Source organism: Drosophila mauritiana, chromosome 2R, assembly GCF_004382145.1.
Source record: "Drosophila mauritiana strain mau12 chromosome 2R, ASM438214v1, whole genome shotgun sequence".
Taxonomy (NCBI): Eukaryota; Metazoa; Arthropoda; class Insecta; order Diptera; family Drosophilidae; genus Drosophila; species Drosophila mauritiana.
In genome coordinates this window covers 15914206-15941643 of record NC_046668.1, presented here as the reverse complement: position 1 = coordinate 15941643, position 27438 = coordinate 15914206, and the positions used below count along the sequence as shown (strand labels likewise).

General features: G+C 46.3%; 9 protein-coding genes across 10 annotated transcripts; 3 read left to right on the top strand and 6 right to left on the bottom strand.

Moving 5' to 3' along the window:
• The first annotated feature begins 38 nt into the window (after nucleotides 1–38).
• On the top strand, nucleotides 39–489 carry LOC117137186 (cytochrome b-c1 complex subunit 10). Its single transcript, XM_033298509.1, has 2 exons — nucleotides 39–162; nucleotides 289–489. Exons 1-2 carry the CDS (start codon nucleotides 110–112, stop codon nucleotides 407–409), a joined length of 174 nt encoding a protein of 57 aa, XP_033154400.1. The 5' UTR covers nucleotides 39–109; the 3' UTR covers nucleotides 410–489.
• Nucleotides 488–4212, bottom strand: LOC117137180 (E3 ubiquitin-protein ligase SH3RF3). Its single transcript, XM_033298502.1, has 6 exons — nucleotides 3640–4212; nucleotides 3456–3564; nucleotides 1645–3289; nucleotides 1401–1577; nucleotides 1048–1341; nucleotides 488–986 (listed from the first exon to the last, which is right to left on the bottom strand). Exons 1-6 carry the CDS (start codon nucleotides 3751–3753, stop codon nucleotides 812–814), a joined length of 2514 nt encoding a protein of 837 aa, XP_033154393.1. The 5' UTR covers nucleotides 3754–4212; the 3' UTR covers nucleotides 488–811.
• Nucleotides 4213–4377: 165 nt separating this feature from the next.
• On the top strand, nucleotides 4378–6806 carry LOC117137181 (nucleolar GTP-binding protein 2). Its single transcript, XM_033298503.1, has 3 exons — nucleotides 4378–4699; nucleotides 4847–5525; nucleotides 5584–6806. The coding sequence occupies exons 1-3, from the start codon at nucleotides 4490–4492 to the stop codon at nucleotides 6717–6719; spliced, it is 2025 nt and encodes a 674-aa protein (XP_033154394.1). The 5' UTR covers nucleotides 4378–4489; the 3' UTR covers nucleotides 6720–6806.
• Nucleotides 6724–7790, bottom strand: LOC117137182 (PSME3-interacting protein). Its single transcript, XM_033298504.1, has 3 exons — nucleotides 7480–7790; nucleotides 7254–7414; nucleotides 6724–7190 (listed from the first exon to the last, which is right to left on the bottom strand). The coding sequence occupies exons 1-3, from the start codon at nucleotides 7673–7675 to the stop codon at nucleotides 6798–6800; spliced, it is 750 nt and encodes a 249-aa protein (XP_033154395.1). The 5' UTR covers nucleotides 7676–7790; the 3' UTR covers nucleotides 6724–6797.
• Nucleotides 7791–8147: 357 nt separating this feature from the next.
• LOC117137185 (guanine nucleotide-binding protein subunit gamma-1) lies at nucleotides 8148–8901 on the bottom strand. The gene has a single exon (XM_033298508.1). It carries the CDS (start codon nucleotides 8714–8716, stop codon nucleotides 8516–8518), a length of 201 nt encoding a protein of 66 aa, XP_033154399.1. The 5' UTR covers nucleotides 8717–8901; the 3' UTR covers nucleotides 8148–8515.
• Nucleotides 8902–9088: 187 nt separating this feature from the next.
• LOC117137926 (kinesin-like protein KIF12) lies at nucleotides 9089–15492 on the bottom strand. Of its 2 annotated transcripts, XM_033299676.1 has the most exons (8): nucleotides 14950–15490; nucleotides 11836–12010; nucleotides 11553–11780; nucleotides 11348–11488; nucleotides 10892–11033; nucleotides 9989–10829; nucleotides 9225–9548; nucleotides 9089–9166 (listed from the first exon to the last, which is right to left on the bottom strand). In XM_033299676.1, the coding sequence occupies exons 1-8, from the start codon at nucleotides 15267–15269 to the stop codon at nucleotides 9154–9156; spliced, it is 2184 nt and encodes a 727-aa protein (XP_033155567.1). In that variant the 5' UTR covers nucleotides 15270–15490; the 3' UTR covers nucleotides 9089–9153. The 2 variants fall into 2 exon arrangements, with proteins under 2 accessions (XP_033155567.1, XP_033155568.1); XM_033299677.1 differs by lacking the exons at nucleotides 9089–9166; nucleotides 9225–9548 and adding an exon at nucleotides 9785–9867 and having other exon boundaries at nucleotides 14950–15492.
• A 793-nt stretch (nucleotides 15493–16285) lies between these two features.
• Nucleotides 16286–24763, bottom strand: LOC117135418. Its single transcript, XM_033295570.1, has 4 exons — nucleotides 23971–24763; nucleotides 23540–23616; nucleotides 21145–23431; nucleotides 16286–21088 (listed from the first exon to the last, which is right to left on the bottom strand). Exons 3-4 carry the CDS (start codon nucleotides 23411–23413, stop codon nucleotides 16875–16877), a joined length of 6483 nt encoding a protein of 2160 aa, XP_033151461.1. The 5' UTR covers nucleotides 23414–23431; nucleotides 23540–23616; nucleotides 23971–24763; the 3' UTR covers nucleotides 16286–16874.
• A 248-nt stretch (nucleotides 24764–25011) lies between these two features.
• LOC117135591 (60S ribosomal protein L18a) lies at nucleotides 25012–26136 on the top strand. The gene is made up of 2 exons (XM_033295926.1): nucleotides 25012–25116; nucleotides 25550–26136. The coding sequence occupies exons 1-2, from the start codon at nucleotides 25099–25101 to the stop codon at nucleotides 26063–26065; spliced, it is 534 nt and encodes a 177-aa protein (XP_033151817.1). The 5' UTR covers nucleotides 25012–25098; the 3' UTR covers nucleotides 26066–26136.
• LOC117135590 (peptidyl-prolyl cis-trans isomerase E) lies at nucleotides 26130–27322 on the bottom strand. The gene is made up of 4 exons (XM_033295924.1): nucleotides 27048–27322; nucleotides 26597–26983; nucleotides 26368–26540; nucleotides 26130–26295 (listed from the first exon to the last, which is right to left on the bottom strand). Exons 1-4 carry the CDS (start codon nucleotides 27246–27248, stop codon nucleotides 26151–26153), a joined length of 906 nt encoding a protein of 301 aa, XP_033151815.1. The 5' UTR covers nucleotides 27249–27322; the 3' UTR covers nucleotides 26130–26150.
• Between the last annotated feature and the right edge of the window lie 116 nt (nucleotides 27323–27438).

Sequence of the window (27438 nt, the reverse complement as noted above, 5' to 3'; positions counted from 1 at the left end):
TGCCTACGGCCTACGGTCACACTGCAGTGGTATTATTTAGCACATTCGAAAGTGTTGCGTTCATTGCGAATATTTTGGTGCGAGTGAAAAGTTATTAAACCAACAAAGAATGGCTTTCCGCATACCTTTTGGCAAGAAGCACGCTGAAATCGCGAGTTCCTTGTAAGTATATGATGTCGTGCTTGATTCTGCATCATGAATTCATTAGTGTTCCCACTCTCTTAATGCTACCAAAGCACACATTGCATAACCATCCAGAGAACTCAACTTGATTCTTTTAATTCGTAGCATCCGATCTGGAGCCGGATTCGGAGGAGCTGCTGGCCTGGCCGTGCTTTACTACACCGACTGGAAGCTGGTCCTGCAGTACGTGCCCATCTACGGATCCAAGTTCGAAAAAAGCGAGTAACCTTGCCTGCCGTAGTTGAATCCACAGTTAGCTTCGATGTTTTGCTTGGTGAATAAAATAAGTTAAAACGACAAAGGGTATTACTGAGTATCGTATAATACAAATAACTTTGTAGAGGGCACAAGGATCGGTTACATTATTTCTCTAGCTAACTAATCGCTAAGGCTTAAGTAACTGTTCCCAAAGTCTTACATGGCTAGCCTATTTTGATTAAGCATTGTATAAAAAAGTACAACGGCGAGCTGCCCATTCGATTGGAAGAGTACAAAATGGTTTCTTTTTTGAAAAGAGAAATAGGAGATTGCGTATTTGGAAGCCCGAATAGACCGACGATTGAATCCTTATAGAAAAGTAATTTGGAATTTCGCTTAATAAATTCTAGTTTGAACCATATATTCCTTCCTAACAATCCGGTTCCACAAAGGAGGCGGGGAAAAGCCCGGTTTTGTGGGTACGGGCATGGGTGCCCTTGTACCAGCCGTTCTTTTGCTTCCGCTGGACGTAGATGATGTCGCCCAAATGTAGCTCTAGTTCAATGTCGCTGTTTGGTGGATACGGCACAATGCAGCGGAATCGACTACGATAAAAGGGTTTATTAGTAAATCTCTAAGCTCACAATAATGTTTTGCAAAACCCACCTTTCCCTCGTGCAGTAAGGAGACTTTGTGGTGGCGCTGGCCTTAATGGCCGCCTCCGTGATCATATTGCTGCTGGGACTTAGCACATGACTCGCATCTAGGCTGTGCGACTTCCGATGGCTGGGTGCAATAATCATATTGGCATGCAACTGGGATTGCGCTCCACCTCCGGGAATCACCTGTTGCTGACCGCCTGTGTAGACAGCTGGGGCCACGGAAGTAGTAGGTGGCGGCGGCGACGCGGCATTGTTGTACATACTGCGAAATGTAGCTGCATCTAATGATTGTCTCGCGCTGAATCAAAATCCAAGAGTTAGTTAAAAGTTAAAGCCCTAAAATTAAGCCGTACGAACCAAATCAAGTGAGGACGATCCTTGCTTCCTTTCACGCGTTGCGATCCGTACGAAACGCTGTTCGTAGATGCAGGAGGCAGTTGCTTGGTTAGAAACGGTTGTTGTGCCGCTGTCTTGGCTGCTGGAGTTTCATTGAGCGGTTGACTGTGCTGCAGCTGACTGGGGCACGAACCGGATCTGAAGGGACAAAAAAATTTAACTTTTATTCTAGTCTATAAGGATAACTTATTATTGCGGATCTAACCTCACATGTACTGGGTGCAATTTAGCTGATGGGTTTGTTGTAATTTCCACATTTGTGCTAATAGCTTCTTTCGGAACTTGCTGCAAGGACGCTCCCGGAGATTTGGAGCGTGTTTTCATATGAGTTAATCGCCTCATAAGTCCCACTGCTCCAGAGGAACTGCTGCTCGTATTCGAGGCTGTGGCAGTTTCAGGCTTGGGCTCCGATTTTCTGCTAAACAGCGCCTCCACTGGTTTCGACCAAACAGAGCAACTGGTGGTCGTGGCGGTAGCCTGCTGCTGACGAGGTGGCAAATCAGGCGGTTGCATGGACAGCATGTTGTTGAGTCGCACATCTGGTGCAACTGGATGGTGCTGTACTTGTGCCATCTGGGCATCTGCATTTTGGGGAACATATTTCCATTGATGCATTAACTGCTGCTGGTCGCGGGCGCGCAGGGGCGTCAGATAGTTGCCCGGGAACACTCCAGTGATGTCCAACCAGTTTTTCCCCTTGAACCAACCGTCCACACATCTTTCGGTCACAATGTAAACACAACCTTTCTTTAATTCCAGCTCATCCGTTTGGCGTGGTTTGTATGGGAACAGGGCTAAGTATCCCCAGGGCAAATTCGGTTGCATCTGCTGCTGAACAGTGGTCTTAAGTACACGCGATGTCTGTGGGGCGGACGTGGGTTTCAGAGCTGTTGAGCTGGAAACCTCCAAGCGGGTTAGTTCATGGGGCAGGCTAAGAATTTCAGCCGAATGGCGGTTAGTCTGCAGCAGACTCAACGGAGCTCCTCCTCCAAGCAAAGCATTTAGTGAGTGGCGTTTCTCCTTTGCTCCCTTGTCACGGAAACGAACAGACGCCGATCCCGCAGCTACTACATGTTGGGGAGTATTCGGCAGTGAGATTTGGTGATTCGGACTGCAGTTATTCGAGCTGGATGTGGAGCTTGAATTGCTGCTGGCCGGCGTGGAATTAGAGGATCCCGAACTGGATTCCGTTACCACCGTGGGATCAATAACTGGAACCGGAGGAAGAGCCCGCTGCCCCTGTTGCTTCGGTGGATGGCACAATGGATGGGTGTGTAGCCCGCTGTCCAACAGCTTTTTGGCCGCTGCATTCAGCTCAACGAATGCTATTGGAAAGATTCCGATGGTCTGGCCAATTCGTCCTTCTGCCCAATTATGATCAACTCGGCGCATTACCTGTATTACAGTGCTTTTCTTAAATTCGAGGCATCCCTCCTCGTCGTTGGGCCCCATTTTAAAGTCATACATGGCGATGCACTGCGGCATGGGCAGCGGAACCGATACCTTGACGTAGTTGATGGGGAACGTGCCCTCCTGACCATTCGCTTGACCCACAAACCAGTTGTTGTCAATGCGATGCTTGATCAGTATCAGATCCCCTTTCTTGAACTTTAGATCGGTAGCTTCACCGGAGGCGAAGTCGAAGAGGGCATAGGCGTGGGGGAGTAGAAATCGGCGTTGCTTGTGACGAGTCGTCTGATGAGATTGCTGATGTGACTGCACCTGGAGTAGTTGGTTGCCAGGCAGGGCCACTGATTCCGCTGGCGTCTGAGGTTTGGCGCTTTCCGGCTGCGTTTCAGTCTCCTCTCCCTTTTCATCGCCTTTGCCAGCTGCTGCATTTTGTTTCATGCCTATGAAAATTGCAGAAAGGGTGTTTAAAGTTAGGTAAAGATCAGGTAAACGCCATATTCAATTGCCAAAGCCACTTTGCCGCACTCATAAAGTCAACCATTTTTTGATTTTCAGCGTAGGCTGCTGTGCTCTGCCAGTTGAGATTGGTGTGGGCGTAGCTGTTACCTTCTAAGATTCGCATCAGCAAGACGTTTGGAGGCAGCTCATCGATTTTGCAAGAGACCAGGATGCGGCACTCCGGGCATCGCAACTTGTGCTGACTGGCCACAATGTCCTGGCATAGGATGATGAAATCATTCAGGTTATATGATACATGCATATATGCAGAAAACCCACAACAATTACTCACCTGCAAGCATTTGCGGCAGAAGGTGTGCTGGCATGGCAGCACCTTCGATGTGGTGTCCAGTCGCTCAAGACACACGGAGCACTCCAACAGGTCGTTTAGCGTGTGCTCGTCCATCTTGCCAGTATGCAAAATCTCAAGGATGGTCACTATTTGAATTTCGTGCAGGGCCACATTCCAAAACACACACACATGCAGGTGCTGGCTCACGCATACGCAATCCCAAGACGCGCTTGGGAAATAAATTTTGCTCGAATGTTAAAATCTACTATGCTAATCGCTACGTGTTGTTCTTAATGCCCTGATTCACATTATATTCTCGTTGCAATAGGCAGGATTCAATGGTTAATTTTTTAAGTTTGCCAAGTGCAGCCGAAGCTCGTGGCCAAGCGGATACAAATGTATATAGGCACACGGATATAAAACCAGCTTGCTACTTGAATACAGTGATGGTCATAAGTAAATGCCCAATAGGAATAGTAGTTCCATAACCATTAACCAAAGAGTAGCCAAGAGAGTACTGCATATTTTTTAAATTCACTTTAATTGCAACAAATTATTTAAAGACCAGATGTAACCCGGTTATAGTTGCATTTAATAAATGCAAAAATTTCATAGGTTGTACCCAAACTGGTGTTTATTACTGTTGTGATTTTAGTGTGGCCAGTCCTCGTAGTTGAGATTTTCTGAAGCGCATTCTAGTGTTGGATACTAAGTCCAGGCAGTGCTGAGCAGCGCACGATCCCTTTGTTTTTTTTATTTCATAAAAAAACACGTGTGGTTTTGTTTGAGAGTGTCCAAACATACGATTTATTTGATTTATAAACAAGGCACACTACATTCTTGAGACATCATGCCAAAGGTACGCAGCACCCCGGGTAAGCCCCGGACGCAGGGATTTAACCACTCAAATCACTCGATGAATCCGGAGCGCCCCAAAAGCGGCCTCAAGGGAGTCGCCCACCCCCGCACTAAGGGCACCATCAAGCGGCTTCAGATGTACCGTAACTTCAAGGCCAAGCGCGATCGCACTGGAAAGATCCTCACTCCCGCCCCCTTTCAGGTGAGTTTTAGCTTTACAACATGTAACTTCGACAATTCGTATCTTTGGATAAAATCTTTTATTAAACACAAGAGAGAAAATGCCGAATATGTCTCCCACAAGCCATTTAATACTTCATACTAACCCTGGAAATGTGCTTCATTTTAGGGGCGCCTGCCTGCTGGAACAATGGCTCGAGTTGAGCCTACGCCCAAGTGGTTCAGCAATTCCCGCGTTATCTCGCAAACTGCTTTGCAAAAGTTCCAGGATGAGATTGGCAAGGCTGTCAAGGATCCCTACCAGGTGATCATGAAGCCATCCCAGTTACCGGTGACCTTACTGAACGAGGCAGCAAAATACAAAAGGGTTCATTTGCTGGACACCGAGAGCTTCGACAGTACCTTTGGGCCCAAAAAGCAGCGCAAACGCGTCAGCCTAAAGGTTCGCGATCTGGAAGATCTAAGCAAGGCGGCCGATGACCAGGCCGATAAGTACGATTCCGCTAAGGACTTAGATCTAATCCGCGAGGACACTGGCGAAAAGAAGGCCGTCCGTGATTGGGTGTTCGGTGCGGGACAGAGCAAACGCATCTGGAACGAGCTGCACAAGGTGGTCGATGCGTCCGATGTGCTGCTTCAGGTTCTGGATGCCCGCGATCCCATGGGCACGCGTTCGAAGTACATCGAGGAGTTCTTGCGCAAGGAAAAGCCGCACAAACATCTATTTTTCATCCTGAACAAGGTTGATCTGGTGCCGGTGTGGGTAACCCAGCGTTGGGTGGCTATTCTTAGTGCCGAATATCCTACTATTGCCTTCCATGCCTCCCTACAACATCCATTTGGAAAAGGTACGTTTATAAAGTAAAAATATCAATTATATGTCATAAAAATCAAATATTTTTATAGGTGCGCTCATCAATCTTTTCCGTCAGTTGGGCAAACTGCATTTGGACAAAAAACAGATCAGTGTGGGCTTCATTGGGTATCCCAACGTGGGTAAATCTTCTGTTATTAATGCGCTACGATCAAAAAAGGTTTGCAAAGTAGCACCAATTGCGGGGGAGACGAAAGTATGGCAGTACATAACGCTAATGAAACGCATCTTCTTGATCGATTGTCCTGGCGTGGTGTATCCCACCGCGGAGACTGACACCGAGAAGGTGTTGAAGGGTGTGGTACGGGTGGAGCTCGTCACAAATCCAGAAGATTACGTAGACTCTCTGCTGAAACGCGTGCGTCCAGAGTACATTTCAAAGAACTACAAAATTGAACACTGGAACACATCCACTCACTTTTTAGAACAGTTGGCTCAAAAGACCGGCAAGTTGCTAAAAGGTGGTGAGCCGGACGTTACGGTAACTGCCCGTATGGTGCTTAACGATTGGCAACGTGGCAAACTGCCTTTCTACGTTCCCCCCGAAGGATTCGCAGTCCCCAAGTCCCAGGAGGGTAAGCAGGAGGAAGTAGTCGCAGAGGATCCCAACGAAGATGCTAAATCCGAGGCACCGACATTCGTCAGTGAGTCTGTAAAGAAGGCGCGCGAGTTTAAGCAGATCCAAGATTTTCGAAAAATTCGCGTGGGTCTTGAGTATGAGCAGCAAGATGTGAAGGATCTTGATCACATAGATCTAGAGCTTTTAGAGCAACAGAAGGCCGAGCGTGCGGCAAAGAAAAAAGCTCGCATCCACAACCTGGGTGAAGAGGACGAGGAGTCTAGCGATGGAGCGGACGAGTTTTACTCGGAGGATGAGTACAATGAGGACTTGCAACGCGTTGTGCACAAGAAGGCCAAGTCAAAGAAGCCACAGCAGCTGGCCATCACATCGTCTGGTAAATTCCGAGTGGCCAAAATACAACCTGGTGATTCGGATGATGCTGGCAGCTCTGACGACGATGGTCCTAGCACTTCAAAGGCTCCTCGATTGACTGCCAAGCAAAAACGCTCCCTGGAGCGCAGTCAGAAACGCAAGAAAATTGGCAGCAACTTTTATGAGACGACGAATGTTAAGAATCGCAATAGAAACAAAAAGAAGGACGCGTAACACATTACGTTTACACTCTAGGCTATATTCTCTTGCAAGGAAAAACTACACTTTAAGAATCCAAATAAAAAGTTGATCCTACTCTGAGCACTGCTTCTTCTTGGGAATTTTGCGGCCACATAAGTCGGTTCGGCTGCAAATACTGGGTTCCTCCTCATCGGTGCTGGCCTCCGAGTCACTAGACTCCGTGTAGGAGCCGATACCCGGAAGTATAGCGATGCACTTTAGGGCCCCCTGGTTGTATTTGTTTGTAGTTAATGTGGTGTTCGTTGTCTTATCAGCAGGGTCCTTGGTTGCTTCATTCGTCGCTGTCTGTTCGACCTCATTCTCAGTGATTTTGGCTACTTTACTGGTGGTGGGCAGTTCGCCGTTTTTTCTCTTGATACCCTGGCCGAGCAGCGTCTTCTGAGTGCTACGCCCGACCGATGCTCCCGCGGACTTTGCTGTGGTTTTAAGTTCAGCTTGCAGTTTCTGAGGGTTGCGGAAGTTCGGGGGATTGTAAAATCAATTTATTGTTGCTGTAACTTTACCCACCTTGTCTACACTCTCCTCCTGCAGCTTTTCCACACGATTGCGGAAATCCTTTAGTTCCAGCTCCTCGTCGCGCATTTGCTGGCGCTCCGCATGTATTTTATGGGCATCGACCAATTCCAGAAACTGCACCTCATCATCGTCCAGACCACGGATGAGGTTTTCTATACGTATATTGCGCACGCATGTTAGACAATGCCAGATTGCATTGTTTATAGAAGAGACTTACTCAGCTTGTGGGCTTCCTCAAACTCCATGTCCTTCTTGTCCTTATTTTGTTTGAGGCGTTCATACAGTGAGCGCCCATCGTAGGGTTCCTCAGGTCGTTCTAGTGGGTCCTCCGGCTGACGTACACGCTCCCATTCCTCCTGACGTCTCTGCCTTTGCTCGGTGGCCTCAGCTTCAGTCACAAAGCCCGAACTCATGCTGTACCTTCGTAAAATTGCTCTTTTTTACACTCCACAATTATTGCCAGTGTGGTTAACGTCGAATTAGCAGCTGTGCGTTGATATAGAAGTGTTGCTAGTGGCTCGTGAAAATTTGAAATAGTGGCGGGAACTGCTAATTTTTCTGTGTCATTTTAGGTTAAACGTTGAAGAACTTGGAAAGCCCACCTAAACGAACTCTCCTTTTAAACTCTTTTTATATGACAGCGCCTTACACTTCCATCTGGAACACTGGGGCGACCACAGGCCCTAGTCCTGACTCGATTTATTTCGGCCACGGAAATCGGTTTAAGATGGCAAATGTCCCTCTTTTGAAGATTAATCCGAAATGGGAAATGGGATCGGGATGGGAACTTGCTTGGTCGCAGCGCCCAGGCTAATGTGGTCAAGCTCATCCGGAACATTTTGAAATTTTAAAAATTCTTTCAAAAGCAAATCGAAACAAACTCCCTTCACATGAAAATCACTGGCTACATGGCTTTATTTCAGGAATATCTCAATAGGAAACATCTATATAGGAAGGGGCTTTGCTAAATTCTCCAATAAAGAGCTACAGGATTAGCAAAATACACGATATTTATACACACATACGCAGGCGTTTTAGGTCAAGACGGTTTCTCGTATTTTGTTTATGTATCCATAAATTCTCGGTTCGTCCGATTCCATTGTATATACTTAGTTTATAGACATAATTGAGGTCAGCACACTTACAATGAACAGCAAATAGGTAATACGGCTGATTCTGATCTCGGCCGTGATTGAGTATACATTATAGGATAATACTGTTAGGACTGGGTCCGAATCATCATGTATCCGGATCTACAGGATGCTGCAGGAGCTCTTCTCACGAAACGGATTCACCTTCTGTGTGAAGCCGCTGAGCAGGCAGTCTTCCTCCTCGTGCTCCAACATGTACTTCATCATCAGGGAGCAGGCCACCGAGACGGGCATACGCTCCATCTCCACTTCCCGCCGTAGCTGCAAGTTGATGGAGCGCTGCTGTTGCAAATTAGCAGCCATTATGTCCAGGACGGCTGTCTCCGCGAGACCTATGGTGGTTGCTGGGTTGCTAATACTGCTATAATATCCTTGATTCAATTTGAGTTGTGTTTATTTCGATTTCCCTAATATTTTAAGCGAGAAATATGCGCTCTACTTCTCGATGAAATATTTTGTTGGGGGCGCTGAAAAATCAATATTTATCAAAGTGTGACCGCGTTGAGAATCGTGCTTTTATTTTCCGACTTTTTCCAGCCGTTGGTGAAAGCTTCTTGGCGGTGTGGGGAAAGATTCCGCAGTTTTTGAATCTTGGAATTACTATAAGCTTCCATAAATTGAATCAATATATGACCTATTAGCTATAGATTTTTTTTATCAATGTTTTTGGACACCGTTTATTTTATTTATTGCAAAAATATATATTATATCAGTTTACAACTGTTTTCATTTAAAGTTAATTATGTGAGCATGCTGGAATTAAAAAGGAAGTTATGAGTAATATTAATTAGATGATGTTTCTAAAACTTACTCTGGCATAAACACAGCCGACTGCTTAGCATGCGCCTCCTCCGGATTAAGGTTCAACTCCTTGGTAATGTCTGAGTCCGGTTTCCGGAATGCATTGGCCATAATAAGAATATTCTTGGCTATTCTTTTCTGATCGATTCGCTTTTGAGCCGTATCTGTTCGTCTATCAGCATTCTCCGACATCCGCTGCTCTATTGGTAAATCTGGTCCTGGTGGAGATTGGAGCGGTTCTGGATTTGTCCAGATCTCAGTGCCAGGTGTTTCCTTTCCTGTCGTTGGAGATATGGCCGGACGTGCTGGTATCAATGGGGAACGCACACAGACTCTATAAAAGAAAATTAAAAACATTTAATCATAATTAAATCATGGCGCAGATAGTGTTTTTACTTTGTAGTGAAAATTCTAGGGAAGCTCATATCATAGGAACAAAAACAAACTTTTATTACAAATCCTTACATGACTAGTCACACTCTTGGCTTGTTTTTTTTTTTTTTTTTGTTTGTTAAACATTTACAAATACACTTTACATAAAACTGGTTAAAAAGTAGAAAACATCCAATATATGTATATAGGTAATATTTCACTCCTTATTCGGCTGGACCTTCTGGCTTGGCTCACTGTCCTCATTCCCGTTCGGATTCGACCTAGAACGAGTCAGAAATGGGAGAGAACAATGAGCCAGTCCTGGAGAAGGAATCAAAAATCAGTTCAAGACTTAAAACTATCGTTCCGACCCCAATTCAACATGCCAAGCATCCCACTTACTTATTGACATCCTCCAGTTTCTTTAGCAGTCGCTCGTTTTCCCGGCAGACAATCTCCTGATCCCTAAGAATGGTTTCCCGCACGGTGAACAGATGATTATTCTCCTGCCTCAGGGATTCGTTCTCCACCATGTATAGCTTAACGAGCTCGGCGAGTTCGGAGCCATCAAGCTCTGGTAATCGCTGCAAATCAACTTTGGGCACTGATACTCCGCCACCGCTGCTAACTCGGTCCAGTTGAAGCTCCAGAAGATTCTCAACCGGGCCACCATTCGGAGCTGCTTGATGATGAAGATTCAATGCCGCCTTCAGGTGATCGTTCTCCATTTGGAGTGCATGGATGTCACGCTTCAGACTGAGAATCAGCGCCTCCCTAGGATCCATCTTTATAACGGGCTTGGTGCGTATCCTTTTCGCCCGCGACGCATATCGCAGAGTGTTGAGGGTTTCCGCATGATTATAGTGGGCGGGGGAAACGCAAGCGATCATCAAGGTGACACCATTTCCCGCCAGACTGTCGGCCAGTAGCTTGGTGAGCTGGCTATCTCGGTAAGGAATGTGACCTGTCCTTTTCTTGGAATCGCTCAACGAGGAGATACAGTACCCGAGGACCATAAGGCTCTTGTTGATGTTGTTGGCTTCCTCTAGGGTTTTCCCTTCGCTCATCGTCTTCTTGGTTAACTCACTGCCAGCCAGGTCCACGAAGTTTATCTTTCCGTGCTTGGAAAGAAATACCCCACCGTCCGTCTGCTGATCGGACAGGATGTGGACCGTCAATATTGTGTGAGACCGTGAGGAGTGGTCGTTCATGGCATGAGAGCCAACAGCGCGATTTCTCATACCTACAAGAATGGCAATATAGAATGTGAGCAAAACAACAACTTTATGAATAACTACTGCTTACCTTCTTCCAGTACGGCCAGAAGGTCATCCAATTCTTCGCAGTCCACCGTGAAAAGGTTCTCCACGAAGAAACCACCCGATTTCTTGGACCAGCGCACCGCCAACGGTTTTCGTGCACTTCCCGGGTTTAGCAAATCGATTACCTAGGGGATTGATAAAAAATGCAATTCAATTTGCGAAACCAATATGGAAATGGTGGGCAGGCTAAGAAAACAAATCAATGAAATGCCACGCGAAATGCAGAAACATTTCACGCATAGTGACAAACCACGATATGTGGGTGGACTAACAGTCTGTCTGTTTTCGGTGGGTGAAGCGTACTGACATCCATTAATGGAGGTCAGTGGAATACATGTTTGCGGACAAGCAATCGGTATTATGGCAAATGCAATTAGGATTTAAATTGATATTGCAGAGGTCAATCCAAATTAGAGGTCCCTCGTTGGGCGCCACTTACCCGCTCATTGTAGATTTCCATGAAGGAGGCTTTTAGCACGTAATTGACGTCCTTGCGATTCTTAATCAATTGGAAGAGATACAAAAACGAGCGGAAGATGAGGCCATGACGCGGATCCTTGGGATTCGGCTTGCCAACGAACTTAAAGAGAAAAGAAACCACTTTGGAGTTAAGCATTTTACAAGTCTCTCAGACCTGGACTGACCAAATCGGGGGGTCCGGTAAGGGTGTGCGTTTTGCCGGATCCCGTTTGGCCGTAACAGAAAGCCGTGCAGCTGAATCCCTCGATGCCCATTTCAATGATGCGCTTTATACCCGAGTAGTCCAGAATATCCTCCTGCGTGGCCCCCGGCTCAAATACCACGTTGTAGGTGAAAACCCGCACACTATCGCGATTATGCGACCTTTTCTGGCCCACATCGTTGCCTTCAAGCTGCAGCGGATTGGTTTAAACATCATGTTGAAATGCTCGTAAAAATAATACGTACTATAACCTGGCCGTTTCCAGGAAACTGAAGCGTGGACCCATGTCGATCTCTTTTCTCTTTGTCGTTCAAAGGACGCACTCGTACCACCACGTTAATATTGTCCTCCGGCGTTGAGCACTCCTCGCTGCCCGTGGACTTGGAGGCCACGATTTCCAGCGTGTCAGCGCTACCAATCCTGAGAGGAAATATTTCAATTGTATTTTTAAGTCACATAAATAACTTGAAATAACTTGTACAATATAGCAATTATAATAAAACGATAATATATTATAATAAAAAATAACGAGTAACACGTATATTTTTCAAGGATATGGTTGTTGAACTATGATGCCAAATGTAGCTCGCAATTAACGGAATCACAATTAATCAATCAAAGTGAAACAAAGCTCCCATTGTTTTATGAGCTCCACTTGCTGTGGGTCCTGCGAATTTCCAGAATTTGTGGATTTGCCTTGAACTTGATGGAGCTCTCACTACGACCGGCCTATTATTAGTCAAGGTTAAGGGTGGATGGTATGGCGCGTGACTTTTGGGGTTTTTCTGATTCATTTGACCACCGCATCGACTAACTCACTATTGTGAAGGTGAGCTAGGAGTCAGAGGTCACATTTCATTTGGATTAACGAACTGGCTTCGGTGGAATTTAATCGCAGCTTTTTGGAAATATGGTAATATTAGGCAATAAATTATTGATAAGGATTCCTGAAACTTTTGGTTTCACTTGCTCGCTAACCCAGTAATTATCCAGCAAATGTAATTGCATCCCTAACAAAGCAACCGAAGTTTCCAATACAAACGGTTTATTGAACTGCAAATAGGCTGGACAACACGGCGTATGTGCGATGCGCCATCTTAACGTGATTGTATGTGGCACACAGCTGACATTTAACATTTTCACGTAAATGACTCGTTAAACATTCATGCCCTAATGGCCATACTTCACTCCACCATTATTAATCAGGCATGAGTTGGGCCTGCTGTGGTAAATATGTGCACTTGGTAAATATTTCAGAAGGCGCCAATAGAAAGGAATTAACACGAAGCCCCAGAGTGCCGACTTGAGGAGCTAACGCCAAGAAAAGTTCAATCAACTTTTGGTCTAGCCCTTAATATTTAATAGGCCAATACAAAGGCTACAAAGGTTTAGCTTTAAGCGAAAGTTTTGATTTTGGTTACAAATATTCCTTGTTACCCAGAATGGACTTTGCAATTCAGCAATTATTATTCCAAATCAACTACAGAAATTTGTTTTGCGGCAGACAATTAATATGCTATTTTAAGCCATACAAAAATATGTGCAATATGAAATACACATTTCATACCTGTGCAAATGGAAGCCTACTACTTGTAAGTATTGTTGATATTTGCATGGGGTAAATATTTTCCCAGCACCGATTTAAAAGTAACGAGAAAATTCAGGCTAAATCGTATGAGCAATAAAAAAATATGGGTTTTTCTGGGCCACTTGTTTGCCAATCAAATAAACTGTAGCGAGTGGAAAAAAAGTAACGAAACTCTCACTTTTATTTCCCGGACATGGAATCCGAAACCAATTCCGAATCCGAGGCAACCAGACCCGCTAGTAGGAGATATTTATTAGCCATGCTAGGTTTAGGCAACGAAATGTCAGGTTTGATTATCTGCGGGGCGTAATAATGACCTAACTGGTGTTGTGCATGCCAGAAAATCCATATAGGAATTTGAAAAGTATAAAATCCACACGGATATTCAAACTGAAACTTCCGACTGCCACGTAAATTCATTTGTGTTGAGCACTGTAGTGTGTATGTACATATACTGTGCCACTATCTTCATGATGTATGGTTGTACATACGTATATGCTTATGACTGATTATGGCACCACTGTCTATGATGTGTGTCGTCAATCATACGGCTATCAACGCATTAATTAATCAAAAGACTGAAACACATGCGTGCTTCAAAATAATTATAACGCCCACCATGCCGTTAGCCTGGTGGGATTAATCATATCGTATCTCTTAAATAAATTCAGGTTCTGTATATCCCTACAATTCATTAAATTACTAAGTGACAGACGTAGGTGTCAATTGTGGATATATTTACTCAAATTAATACTCAATAGTTTGGGAATTTCTAATGGTGCATTGCGAATGAGTGTATTTTATGGCAAATTGTAGCCTTAGTTCAAACTTTCTTTTTACCCTCCAATCACCTGTGCTTCGCTAAATTATTAATGATCCTAACCCACTTGCCACTTGCCAGCGCGCCAGGAAACTGGGGTCCTTAACCTTAACTTCATTGTGTCTTCTGCACCTGAACCCGCATGGATTATAAAAAAAAACCAACATACATAAATGTGTCACTTTCGCTCTCGACTCCGGTCATACCGGGCATACGGACATCGGCACAGCTACTTCAATATGGTTTAATTGCAAAATCGATTTGTGTCGTGTGCTCGTTGGGTACTCAAACCCCAGATCTGTGCCCATACTTCCTTCGCTTGCGACCCACAGAGAGTGTTTAAATGGAGGCCGGTCAGTCTGGCTAACGTGGTGGTCGTCCGTTTGTCTGTCCGCTTGATTGCCGCCTGTCCGTTCGGCTGTCCGTTCGACTGTCTCTCTTGGATTATTGTGCGTGGTCATTATGGTTGGGCTTGTGGCTTCCCGTCATTTTCGTTGCCTCAAGGGTTTTTAATGGATCGCCTATTAGGGGTGAGCTGCTCCGACTCCCGGCCTGTCGTGTTATCATTACCCCGTCCTCCGTATTCGATTTCCGCCCTGCCACACGTACTGATGCAAATTAATACATTTTCTCGGCGGCTCCTTACAGAAATGTTTAATAAATAATGGACACTATTCCGACTTGGCTATGGTTCTTAAAGGTTCTTAGTGTTCCTGTGACTATTAAAACTCCAAAACTAAATTTTCAGTGGCCAAAACAATTAAATTGCTCTGCATGTAACTCTCTTCTAAAATAATTTTAGAAAACTAAATTTTTCAACTACAGTTTAGGGATTATACCTATTTTTAAATGGATTGATTGAATATTTGATTTATGGGTCTTTACTGTTTACAATATATCGCCTATTGATTACGGTGGGAAGCATCGCAATCCTTATCCCACACTACTTACTCATTCTCGCGTGAACGCAGGAAATACGGCGTATTGCGGGAGCTACCTCCTCCTCCACCGGCGCCACCGCTACTGCCAGTCCCCTTCTGCGGACTAAGACGACGCATGCCATTGGTCAGACTTCGTGATCGTGGCATACTGCTGCTGCTGCCGGAACTCTGGCGCTGACTCTGGCCGGTGGATGTGGTCGAGGGCGTCTTTCGGCCGCGGGAGCCGGCCACTGGAGCCCGACCGCGACGACTGCCCGACGTTCCGGCGCTGTCCGCACTGCTGCCGCCACTACTATTCAGATGAGGAACACTCGATGCCCGGCGAACCATGGTCACCTGTGTGGATGCCACCGAATGGGGAGAAGCGGGATTGGGGGTCGATTGATTGCTCAGCACTGGGATGTCCCGTGGACATGGCACTGTGGACACGCAGGTCGACTAATATTCAAAAATTCCGTTCTTCGGTTGTCCGCGTTTCCGGTTAACCGCTCGCCGCGAAAACTCAACACGAACTGGCTGACCAAGTTCACCAGAGCAGCCTTTTTTATTCGAGCCTTCAGATTTATGGTAATTTCTACGCACGCACACCACTGGCCACTGGCCACTGGCCACCAGTGGTCACCACCTACCGAACCATATACACATACAGTCAACCTAGGGAACACCCCCGGCACCACCTGTAATTGAACTACGTTGTGGTTGTTGCTTCCACTCGCCAAAGGGTCTCGCCCGGAGCGACTCCTTCCCACAACAGCAATTAAATCTACGTGCTGTTTGGTAAACAAACCGAAACTCCCCCGAACGAGGAAGGCTTCTGAATGGATGGGTGGATGGTGGGATGACCCCACTGCTGACCCTGGCGCCATTCGTGTCCATTCATCGTGAGCAACTACAACAACATTAGCCGCCTTGTCGTGGCTTATTTGCATTTACTTGGGCATAATCAGAGCCGGGAACGTGGCATTCCTTTCCAGGATATTAAACCCAGTCCGGACGGGTGGGTTAACGAGTATTGGCCACATTAGAGGAATTCCCTGAAAGGCGAAATGCGTAATATTAACTTATTTTCGCCAATTCGGAATTCGAAAAGCTGCTTCTGAAGTAGCTCACAAAATCGGTACAAAGCTGGTGATATTCTACTGGAATTAAAAAATTGATTCCATATTCCATGTGACCTTTAATAAATTGCAATTTATTATTCAAAAGGCCCATCCACCTGCTTCACTTTTAGAACAACCAATTATTTATCCAAATGATCCGCTCATTACCTTATAAATTGATGAACTCATATTAGGACCCATCAGCGAGCGAGTGACCAAACAAATTAGTACAATTCGTTTTAATAATTGTTTTTGTATACGTCTCACAATGTTGCATGTTTATTTTTTCATAATCCATTGCATTCCGATTTGCAGCTGGCTTTCGATTTTTTGTTCTAATCATAGTCATTACGTGTATATATAGTATAATTAGTTATGAACTATACTTGGGACTGCTATTTATAGGTGTATAACCTATTTCCTAAGTGTTTATGGTATCTATCGAGTAATCTAGCTATTTTACAAAGTGCATACGAAATATGCAGCCATCGATATTTACAAACGATTTAAGCGAATATAGAAATGTATATATAATGGGATACTCTTGTTGCGAATATTTATATTACAATTAGCTTAGCTTAGGCTCTCCTCGGAGAGCTCTTTTGAGCCTGGGGTTACATTCCGCCCGCAAATTTTACAAGTACGATACTTCTTAGTCTAGCTCTATTTCTTTAGTAGATAAGACATCGATTTCTTATCCTTAGACGATCGCCAGGGATGAGCGACTATATGTTTTTATCAATTAATAAGCGTAATCCATTCTGTAGTGGGGTTTGTAGTTATAGTTGTTTATTTGTGGTAGGAGGAACCAATGATGCAGTTAATCCGCGTTCATTCATTGCGGCTTGGCGCCCTGATAGATACCCTCAGAGTACTTGGGCCTGCACTCGGCACAGAACCACTTGCCCTGCGGCGCCACCATAATGCCCACGCACTCGAAGTGGAACCACTCGATCAGACAGTTGTCCCCGTCGCATGCGATCATCTCGGAGACCTCGTCGTACGGACAGCGACAGTAGCAGTACACGGATTCTCCTTCGCGAGCGAGACGCGCTCCCGCCGGCGGTCGAATGGGATACCGTATGTTGTTCGCCTTGAAGTACTGCAGTGTGGCGAATCCGGGATTGGGTAGCAGCGCTGGTGGTATGGGTTGATTGAAAGCAGTGGCCGCAGGCGGCGGTGGTGGTGGAACTGGCAATGCCACCGGTAAAGGAGTTGGCAAAACTGGAGGTGGCGCCGGTTGTGGAGCCGGAACCACACTGGTCACATTAACCTCCGCCTCCTCGTCATCAGAGCTGCTTTCACTACTGTCCGACGGTGGAGCCGTGGTGGGCAGCAGGCTAGGCCGGATTTTGAGGGTTGGAATGGGTGGCAAGTGATCCTCTGGATCGGGCTTGTGACGCTTGGCTGGGCGAGATCCTCCTGCGCCAAACAGCGATCGTTGTTTGCTTCTCTTTCGCGAGGATCCGGCCGATGAAGTTCCACCATTGCTGTGTGAGTGATGGTGGTGGCTACTGTTATTATTATTCCTGTTTCGCTGCTTTGGCGGTGTGGGCAGATCCTCCTTGGCCCAGGTCAACTGTGGTGGTGGCTGCGGTTTAATGAGCTGCATTCCCACCTGGAGCGGTGGCGCTAGAACGGCGCTCATGTTTTCATCGTCGCTCGTATAGCCATAGAACTTGTTGGGCCTACGCTGGCGTTTCGAACGCTTTAGCTGGGCATCGGCATCGGAACAGCTGCTGCCCTCACTCATTCTCGTTATGGACGATTGCAGTTGGCGATGAGTAAGTGGCGTTACAGGGAACAGAGAAGATTCTGGATGCGACAGTATAGGAGTCGGTGGCTCCAGAGGTGCAATCATTCCAGGCATTCCGGGTATCCTATCCATGGGTGGGGTTGCAGTACTAGCAACCGGCTGTAGCTTGCCAGATTTACACGTAGACTTTCGTTCCCGCTTCTTTTTCTTGTTCCTCACCTTTTCCCGCTTATCAGCAAAAGCAGAAGCCTCCTCCGGAAGAGAAGGAGTTGAGGGTCGACTGTTTTCCACAATGTCATAATTGTTGCTCGGTCGCAGTGGGGCATGCTCGGCCATTAGAGCTTCTCGCTTTTGGGTCAGCAGTTCGTTGGCCAGCTTCTGAGGATGGGAGTCGTAGAACTCTTCATCTGTATCCGAAAAAGCTGTATCGAAGTCCGACTCATTGTACATCGGAGGCTTGGGAGAAGGTGGTGCAACAGGATTATTGTTTTCATTCACGGCAGTCGTATCCTCCACTTGATCCTGCTCAATTTGACCATTCTGATCGTTTTTGAGTGACTCTGAGCTCTTCTTTACCTTTAAAGATTTCTTACGAGATCGTTTCTGTGGAGATCCACGAGCAGTAGAGCTATCTGAATCGTCGGAATTGCCACTGGTACTACTGCTGTTGCTAGAACTACAGCTACAGTTGGACCCGCATGAACAGCTCGAGGAATCGGAGTCTGAGGAGCTGGAGCTACTTGAGCTGTCGCTATCACTGGATGCATTCTCACCGGGCGTTTTGATCGATGATTTGTTAGCGGACTTTTGTTTCACAGGTGAGGGTGCAGGCGTGCGGTACAACTTGCAATAATCGTGATCAGACCAGGCAACGTGCAGCTTTGCGGGCGGCAGATTGGCTAACAAGTCTTCCTTTTCCTCATCCTTAACCGCCTGCTCTTCCGGGATGGTCACCGCCTGATTTTGAAGGAGGTTTTTCCAGATTGAGACATCCACTTGATCTTCCTCCTTCTTGGGCTCCAATTCATCATCGGCATCAAGAGCCTTTTCTTCATTAGAGTCGTCGGAAGGCTTTTCCTTATCCTCAAGTTTGGATTTCACATCAAGTTCATCGGCGTCACTCTCGGAGGATGGCGACAGCATCACCTTGGGCATATCCAGATCATCCACAGAGGATCTCATTGGCAGCTTAGGCTGCTCCTGGTGGCTGCTTCTCGGTGCATCTGAATCACTGTCATCACTGCTATCCGACTCCGAGAGATTGGGTGCGATAAGATTAAGGTCTTCCAAAGATTCCTTGTTGCGCTTCGACTTCTTGCGCCGCTTTCGATTCTCAGATTTACTGAGTGGCGGCTCTATTGAATTATCGATACGGTCCGATTCCTCCTTCTTGGGGGTCTCGTTATTGGTTAACGACTCGGGCAAGAGTTTTTCTTCATTATGTGCTCCTTCTTTTTTGTCTTCGCCTTCTTCCAGCTCCTCCTTTATATCCTCCAACTTTTGGGGTGATGCTGCATCGGTCGCCTGCTCAACGGAAGCTTCTTGGGGCAGTTCCTTCGCCACATGACTGCTGGCATGCTTTAGCAAGAGCTTGCGCGACACGAATTTCTCTTCGCAGCCCTCCTCGGTGCACGCATAGCGGAAATCCCCAGTATGCATTCTTTGATGCACCTCCAGGTATATAGCTTTGCTGAAAACAAAACCGCATTGCTCGCATGGAAATTCTGCGGGAGGCACGCAAAAGTGGTAGACATGGCGCCAGCGCTTTTGTAGGCATTGTTTGCATCCTGCACTCTCCGTTCCGTGCTTCCAGAATAGATGCTTTGAAATATCCTGCTTGTTGCGATAGGCGATACCACAACGATAGCACAAATGTAGCAACTTGTGCTTCCACACGTGAGATGACAGTTTCGATTGGCTCTGGCAATCCTCCAGACAGATATCGCAAGCCTGGTGCTGCTTCCTCAGATGCACCATCAGCCTAAAGGCGGAGGGCAATGGAGCCATGTCGCAGAGACAGCACCGGAACTGAAGATCATAAACACTTCCTGCTACCTCTCCAGGACAAATATGACACAAAATCTCGCTGTAGCTATAGAAGTTCGTTTGACACATTACGCACGTTATGTTCGACTTAATGTGCAGTCTTCTGTTGTGAGTGTACAGCTCCTTGTGAGTGGAGGTCACAAAGCGGCAGGTGAAGCACTCGTAAATTCGCTCATTGAACGGCTCTACGTACTTGCCATTTTCCAAACTGCAACAACTGGCAGCATTCATATACTCGTTTTCAAGGTTCGGAAGAAAGCTTTTTAGTTTGGCTACAATTGTCTCTGCGTACAGTTCCTCAGCTGTAATGCTATCCACCGTAGCTGTAAATCTGTGCTGGCCTATTAAATGAATCACCAACTGTTTTACATTTACTGCGATCCTTCGAGCGTGATTGCAATATAGGCATAAGGAGTACACAGATTTTAGGCACAAACGCACAAAATCTACCATTGAAAACCGGTCGAGAGGACGATCCAGTTGCAGATCCACCGTGTGGGTGTCGGGTCCAGCTACCATTATGCCATCGGCGGGTGGAAGCGGCTGAATGGCAAGCGGTTCGTCAGCAGTTTGAGTTTCCTGCGAAGGTGAGGCTGGCTCCAGAGTTTCCTTCTGTTCCTCCGTCAAATCCCTACTATCTTCCATCTCAGGTGCATTCAAACTATCATCCATGTCCATGCAATCGCTGCCGAGGCTGTTGCGACGCATTGCATCGGGCTTATCTTGAAATTCCGTAATTAAAGCTGGGGGAGGTTCTGGAAGATTGACGTGATTGTTGTGGGGCGACGCAGGTGGCGTTAGTGACCAACGACGCTGTTCCTCCTGCTGTGGCTGCAGGTGCTGAGGAGGATCTGCAACCTGTGGCACAACGTTTTCCAAATGTGCATTGGCCATAATAACCTTGGACTGTTTTTTGGTAATTATATCCGCCTTGGTTCGCTCAATGTCCAGCTTGGTGCGCTCCAGTTCCGCCAGAACACGATTTAGCTTAGACGAAGTCGAGTCATCATAGCTAAGCGCTGGCGGTGGAGGAGGTGGTGCATCAAAGGGTAGCTCCTCTGGTGGTGCCGACACTGCCTCTTCCACCGGCTGTGCCGGTTCTAGCTCCTCGTCCTCCGTATCCGTACTGCTAAGGGCTGCATCCACAGACTTCTGAAATTCCTTAGGCACCCGCAACATAATTTTGGGCACAACCAACTTCGGAATGGGAGGCGCTGGAGGATCTTCTACGGGCTCTGGCGCTGGAACTATACGAAATTTAGATATATGATCTCAAAAATTTCAAATTTAAATGTGTTCTTACTGTTTTCTGCAGGGAAAAGATTTTGTATATCCGATTGCAGCTGCAACTGTTGGGGAAGTTGCTCCGGTATTGACTCTACGGGAACGGGTTGTTCAACCGCCTCCTGGGGCACCGGTAGTGGTGGTTCCGGAGGTCTACGGACCTTTCGTCGCCTTTTCAAAGGCTTCCGTTTGTTGTTCTTGCAGCCTATGATATGGTCACCCTTTCGATTGCACAAAGCACACGGCTGCATCAGTTGGGAGCAATCGTGATCCTCAAACTCAGAACCTCGGACAAAAGTGGCTTGACATGTGCAACAAACGAGATGCCGGGCTCTATCCTCCTTACTCTGCTGCTGGTCCCACGCGTCCTTCGCGAAGTGACTCTGGTCGATGTCATGCTTGTTTTCTAGATGCAGCGACAGCTTCTCTACACTGGGATACACATGGTTACAATATAGACAAATGTAACGACGGTGGACTTCACGCATGTGGAGAAAAAAGTGCCAGCACTGGTGAACGCTGCAACACTGGGAGCAACGAAAGAAGCGCTCCTGCTTCTGCGATAGCTGGGAACTATTCGTGCTTTGGATCCCGCGGCACTGGGCCTGGTGCTTGTTCAGCTCCTGAAACCTTTCGAAATCGAACTGCAAATTGCACTTTGCACAACTAAGGACTTGTTGGGACTCCGTAGAGGTGACAGGCGGAATCACATTGGAATTGCTCTGAAGACGTTGTAGAAGCAGCGAGGGAACGGAGCCACTTGACTCCACCTTTGTTTGTTTTTCGGGTTGGCTGACGGAGGAACTCTTGCTGCGCCTGCGCTTTAGCGAAAGCTTCAGAGCCGGCGGTTTGGCATTGTGCTCGCTCTCTGGATGATCAATGACCAGATGCGGCTGCGAAGCAGAGCTTACGGTGCTGCTCCTGCTGCTTATGCTTCTGCTACGGGTCGTACCAACGGGTAGAATCAGGGAAAGCGCAGACACCTGAGAAGCGGTAGGGTCCTCCTCCTTAGTGTTGTTGCCAGTGTGGTTTGTTATCACAGACTGTTCCTTGGGGTCTTTCAGCTCTTGGCCGGGATCCTCCACCTCCTTGTCTACGAGCTTCTCTTCTTTCAAAGCTTTATGAGCCCCATTGAGTTTTATTAACGGAACGACCTCTACAGTATGTTCTTTCAACTTGACACTATCACTGTGTGATTCATCTTCCAAATCAGACTCGATTTTAATGACATTAGGAGGCGCTCCGTCTTCGCTGCATGGAAGATCCACATCCATTGTCAGCGAAGGAGAATCCAGTGTATCGGATCCCTCTAAAGAAGGTACACCAGTTGGTTGCGATGCAGTCTCAACCACTTTTGGCTCTGCAGTGGAAACGTATTCACCAACGTCAGCTTTGTAAAGATCTTTTGAAGACTGAGACTTTTCTGTCCCTCCTTCAATCTCCAAAACAGGACTCTCATTATCTTTAATAGATATGAACTCTTTATCCCCACTTTCAGAATCTGTTTCAAGATTTATCACTGGCGGGGTGTACACTGTTTCCTCGATTTCGCTTTCGGAATCTTGATTAGCTGATCGAAAATACTTTTCCTCCACTTCATTGCTGTCAGATTCTTTTGGCTGGAAATGGTCCACCTTTTCTTCGATTTCGGACTCATGATTTGCCCCTAAAGACTCTGACGGCTGCTCTTCCGAATCCGTTAAGAACTCCATATGGGAGGAGTCCGATTTGTCCTCCACTTCGGTCTTAAGTTCAATATCATCTATTAACTGTTCATTGAGTGGGATGCTGGCTGGTTCTTTGAGTTCCTCTGATTTGTCTTCGACAAGCTCTTGCTTTACAAGATCATTAGAGGGAGAGGCAATTGTCAAGCAATTTGCTCCTAAATCGACTGGTGTATCTTTGCTTTTCCGTAGATTTTGAAGAGATTCCTCTGCCTGCTCTGTCTCTTCCGTTTCGGGTGTCTCTTCCGTTCTCGTCGTCTCTTCCTCAGGTGTGTCTCTGAAACCCTGGCCATTTGCCATGGTTACATCTATCACGTCATCCTTCTTTTTCGGCTTCCCATCCTCATTTTCTTTAGCGTTGTTGTTCTCTCCATGTTGGTGGCTCTCGCTTTCCTCCTTCGCCAGGTCCAGCACATAATGAAGTTCTTCGATGTCGTCTTCCTCGCCGGCAGCTGCACCTCCCCCGGTGCCCGCTCCCGATCCCGTTTCCGATCCTGTTCCCGCTTCTCCATCATCTCGGTTAGACGTTAGCTTGGCTTGTTGCTGATCCAATGCTTCCATCATATTTTCTGCAGTCACACGCTGTCAGCAATAAAACAATAATAATATTTAAGAAAAGGAGAGAAAAACAAATAATCAGAGCGCTAATAAATTAAACGCACTTTAGGCAAAAATTATTATATTCATTACCTTTGCATGCCGTTGGCGTTGAATCCGTTCCGGTTCTCGCTCTTTTTCTTGTATGCTTTTCGTTGTTCTTTACGCAGCTGAAAGCGAAATGAAACAAATTTATTATTACGTGAGATATTGGGTTTGGTATTTCGATAAAAAAAAAATTAGAATGACAGCAAAGGCTAATCGTTTATGCGGGGGTATACACGATAAATTTTTCAGAATATTAACGGCATAAACATTTGGATTGCACAAAAATCGCCGGTCATTGGTTGATCTTGCAGCCCTGGTGCAAAAGAAAAGTCAAAATAATTGAAAATACCAAAATAAATGTTAACAAAATGGCAACGAGAGAGCCACTTACTGCTAAAAATAAACGAATTTACTTGAAATATTCTTGGAATGGACACTACAATCAAAATGTACAGCAATTATGCACGTTTATTTACCTGCTCTCCTCCTGTGCGTTGCTGTTGTTGTTGTTTTTGCTCAGCGTATTATTGCTGTTCTTGTTCTTGTTGCTGTACCCTGCTTAGGTAGAATTTTCCCACAAATTGTAGGCGGCAGAGGGAGAGAAGAACGGTACAGAGAGTGGCAAGGCAAGAGCGAGAGAGAGAAAGAGCGATGAATTTTACGCGCGCAAACAGCAAGGAGAGAACGTAGCCAAAACAACAACCGATTTCACGGAAGTTCGCTGCACAACTGAACCAAAAAGAGACCGAAACCGAGAGGCCGAGAGAATTTGCCCAGCGGATAGGATTGGACGAGCCGAGACGGCTCGGAAGGAGAGCGGGGCGCCCCCTCCCCACGACGAACTTATACAATTAACGCCTGGTTTCAATTGTTTATAAACTCGCAGGACTCGCATATGTAAAGAAAACAGATTTCACAAGTACACGCAATTGCCGTTGGGCTTAGTTTCGACCAGAAGCACAATGATATTGTCGAATTGCCTTTTTGCCTTTTTGCGCGTCTCTTGTGCGGGGTAAAAAATGTTCTTCTTTTTGCACGTCGCCGTACACGCTTTGCATTTTATGTTCTGCTCGATTTGTTCGCGCACTTTTTCACCGTATTTTAGTAGCAGCACGTTGAGTAGCGTATGGGGATTGGATATTTCACAATTTGGCTGCGGGGAGCGCTCGAATAAAGCGTGAAAAACTAGTTTTTAGCAATATTTTTCGCCTTTTTTACAGCCATGCCATTGAAACACGCGCAGAAGCTAGTGATGGACGATAGTTCGATAGCTGGCGCAGCGTGCTAGTGTGACTGCCAAAAATGCAACCGTGTGACAGGCATCGCTGCGCTGTTCGCTTGCGGTTCAGTGTTTCATATCGATACTTGGCCAGTATCATCGATTATTGTTAAAATCTTTTATACAAGGGCTATTTAAAAGTATTATCTTGAGTAATTATCTGAATATCAAACAAACCATTACAACACGTTCAGTATCACAGTGGATAAATCATAAATATTATTCGTAGTTAGCTATCGATAGTTTTTTCCGTCCCTGAATCAAGGTTCAGTGTCATATCGATTTGACAAGCTCTTTCCGTTTCCTTTTCGCGTGAACGTTCAACATGAGAGCCAAGGGATTGGTTAGTATTTGTCAAAAAAAATGATTTAAACAATCATTATTTTAGTTTAAAATGCGTGCAACAGATAAGCAAACACATTGCCCATTTGGCGTAAACGATGGATTTTTGAAAACTCCGTAATTTCTGTGTAAAAACGACTTGGGAGTGAAAATTGTCGTGGACAATGTTTTCCGAGCCACTTTTCGTAAAAATGTAAACCTATCCAACTCACAAAAGTAATTTACATAATTGTGAGAAACTATTATTCAGAACGAATTTATAACTAACTATTCAAACATATTCAATATAATTGAAAAACAACTGCTGTGTGCCGCCGAAAACATAACCTTCAAAAACCAACAGCCATGCGTGTGTTTGTTTGCCTGCTAGTGTTCGCATTTGTTTACAATTGTTTTATGTAGACCAATTAAACTAATCCAAATCCCATTTGCAGCTGAAGGAGTACGAGGTCGTGGGCCGCAAGCTGCCCAGCGAGAAGGAGCCCCAGACTCCCCTCTACAAGATGCGCATCTTTGCCCCCGACAACATCGTGGCCAAATCCCGCTTCTGGTACTTCCTTCGCCAACTGAAGAAGTTCAAGAAGACCACCGGCGAGATCGTGTCCATCAAGCAGGTGTACGAGACGTCGCCCGTGAAGATCAAGAACTTCGGCATCTGGCTGCGCTACGATTCCCGCTCGGGCACCCACAACATGTACCGCGAGTACCGTGACCTGACTGTCGGCGGTGCCGTCACTCAGTGCTACCGCGACATGGGAGCCCGCCACCGTGCCCGTGCCCACTCCATCCAGATCATTAAGGTGGACTCGATCCCTGCCGCCAAGACCCGCCGCGTGCACGTCAAGCAGTTCCACGATTCAAAGATCAAGTTCCCTCTGGTCCAGCGTGTCCACCACAAGGGCAACAGGAAACTGTTCTCGTTCAGGAAGCCCAGGACCTACTTCCAGTAGGATTCTCCTGCATCCTATACCTATGACTTAGTGGATTTTTTCAATAAATGAGAACGTTGAAGAGTACACTAGTTGGGAAGCTTCTTTATTTGAGTTCTCCACAGGAGTATATGACAATCTTTTGGCTGGGAGTGCCCGACTTGGAGCCACAACGTTCCATCTTTCGCACCACCTCGGCGCCACTGATGACATGGCCAAAGACGACGTGCTTGTTGTCCAGCCAATCTGTTCTGTAGAACAAAAGAAATGTATTAGTAGAAGGATACAGTTCAGTTAAGTATTATATTGTAAAAGCAGCTTACTTTGTGGTGCATATAAAAAACTGCGAGCCATTTGTGTTGGCGCCCGAGTTGGCCATGGAAAGAGTTCCAAAACTGTTGTGTTTCAGATTGAAGTTCTCATCGTTGAACTTTTTGCCATAGATGGACTTGCCGCCGGTGCCATTGTTGTTGGTGAAGTCGCCTCCTTGGCACATCTGTTGAATGGAAAGAATGTAAAAATGAGGAAAACGTTGCCAAATAATTAACTTACAAACTCGGGTATCACGCGGTGGAAGGAACAGCCTTTGTAGCCGTAGCCCTGCTCGTGGGTGCACAATTGCCGAAAGTTCTCCGCCGTCTTCGGTACCACATCTGCCCGGAGGAGCATCACAATGCGACCGGCGTCATTGCCACCAATCCGTATGTCAAAGTAGACTTGTGGATTACGTTTCTCTGCCTTCTCGATGACTGCCGGCCCCGTGGATGGCGTTTCCACTTTCTCTGCCTCCGGTTCGCCGCCTTCCGGCTGCAACGTGGCTCCCGCATGCTTCTGCAACCAGTCATCATCTGCCCAGATAGGCTTGAAACTGTCCTCCTTAACGCGCACTGGTTTCGCCAAGTTCACGCGAATTGTGCGTCCGCAGAGCTCCGAGTCGTTCTGGAAATGGTTGATTCGTTGTATTTCCTCTGCAGGTTGATCTACTTGTGCTAAAACTTCTTACCATATTATCAATTGCCGCAGCCGCATCCTCGCTCTGTTCGTATTCTATAAAGGCGAATCCTCGATGTCGTTGTGATTCGTAGTCCGCCGGCATTTGGATATCTGCAATATCGCCAAACGGTATGAAGGCATTGTTCAACAGTCTCTCTGTGACCTCGTCGGCCAGGCCGCCCACATAAATGGTGCGCTTGTCGTTAGACATGGTTAAACTAATTCATGAAACCACAAAAAAGAAAACAAACAAGCTAAATGCAAAATGAATGTTTATGCGAGGCAATCGATTAATTTCACTACACTTATCGATTTTAAATCGATTTGAAATGTAATCGGAAGCAGGGTTTTCCACCAAGGTTGGCGACTTGCATATTCTTTTGTCGCCTGGCAATGCTGTA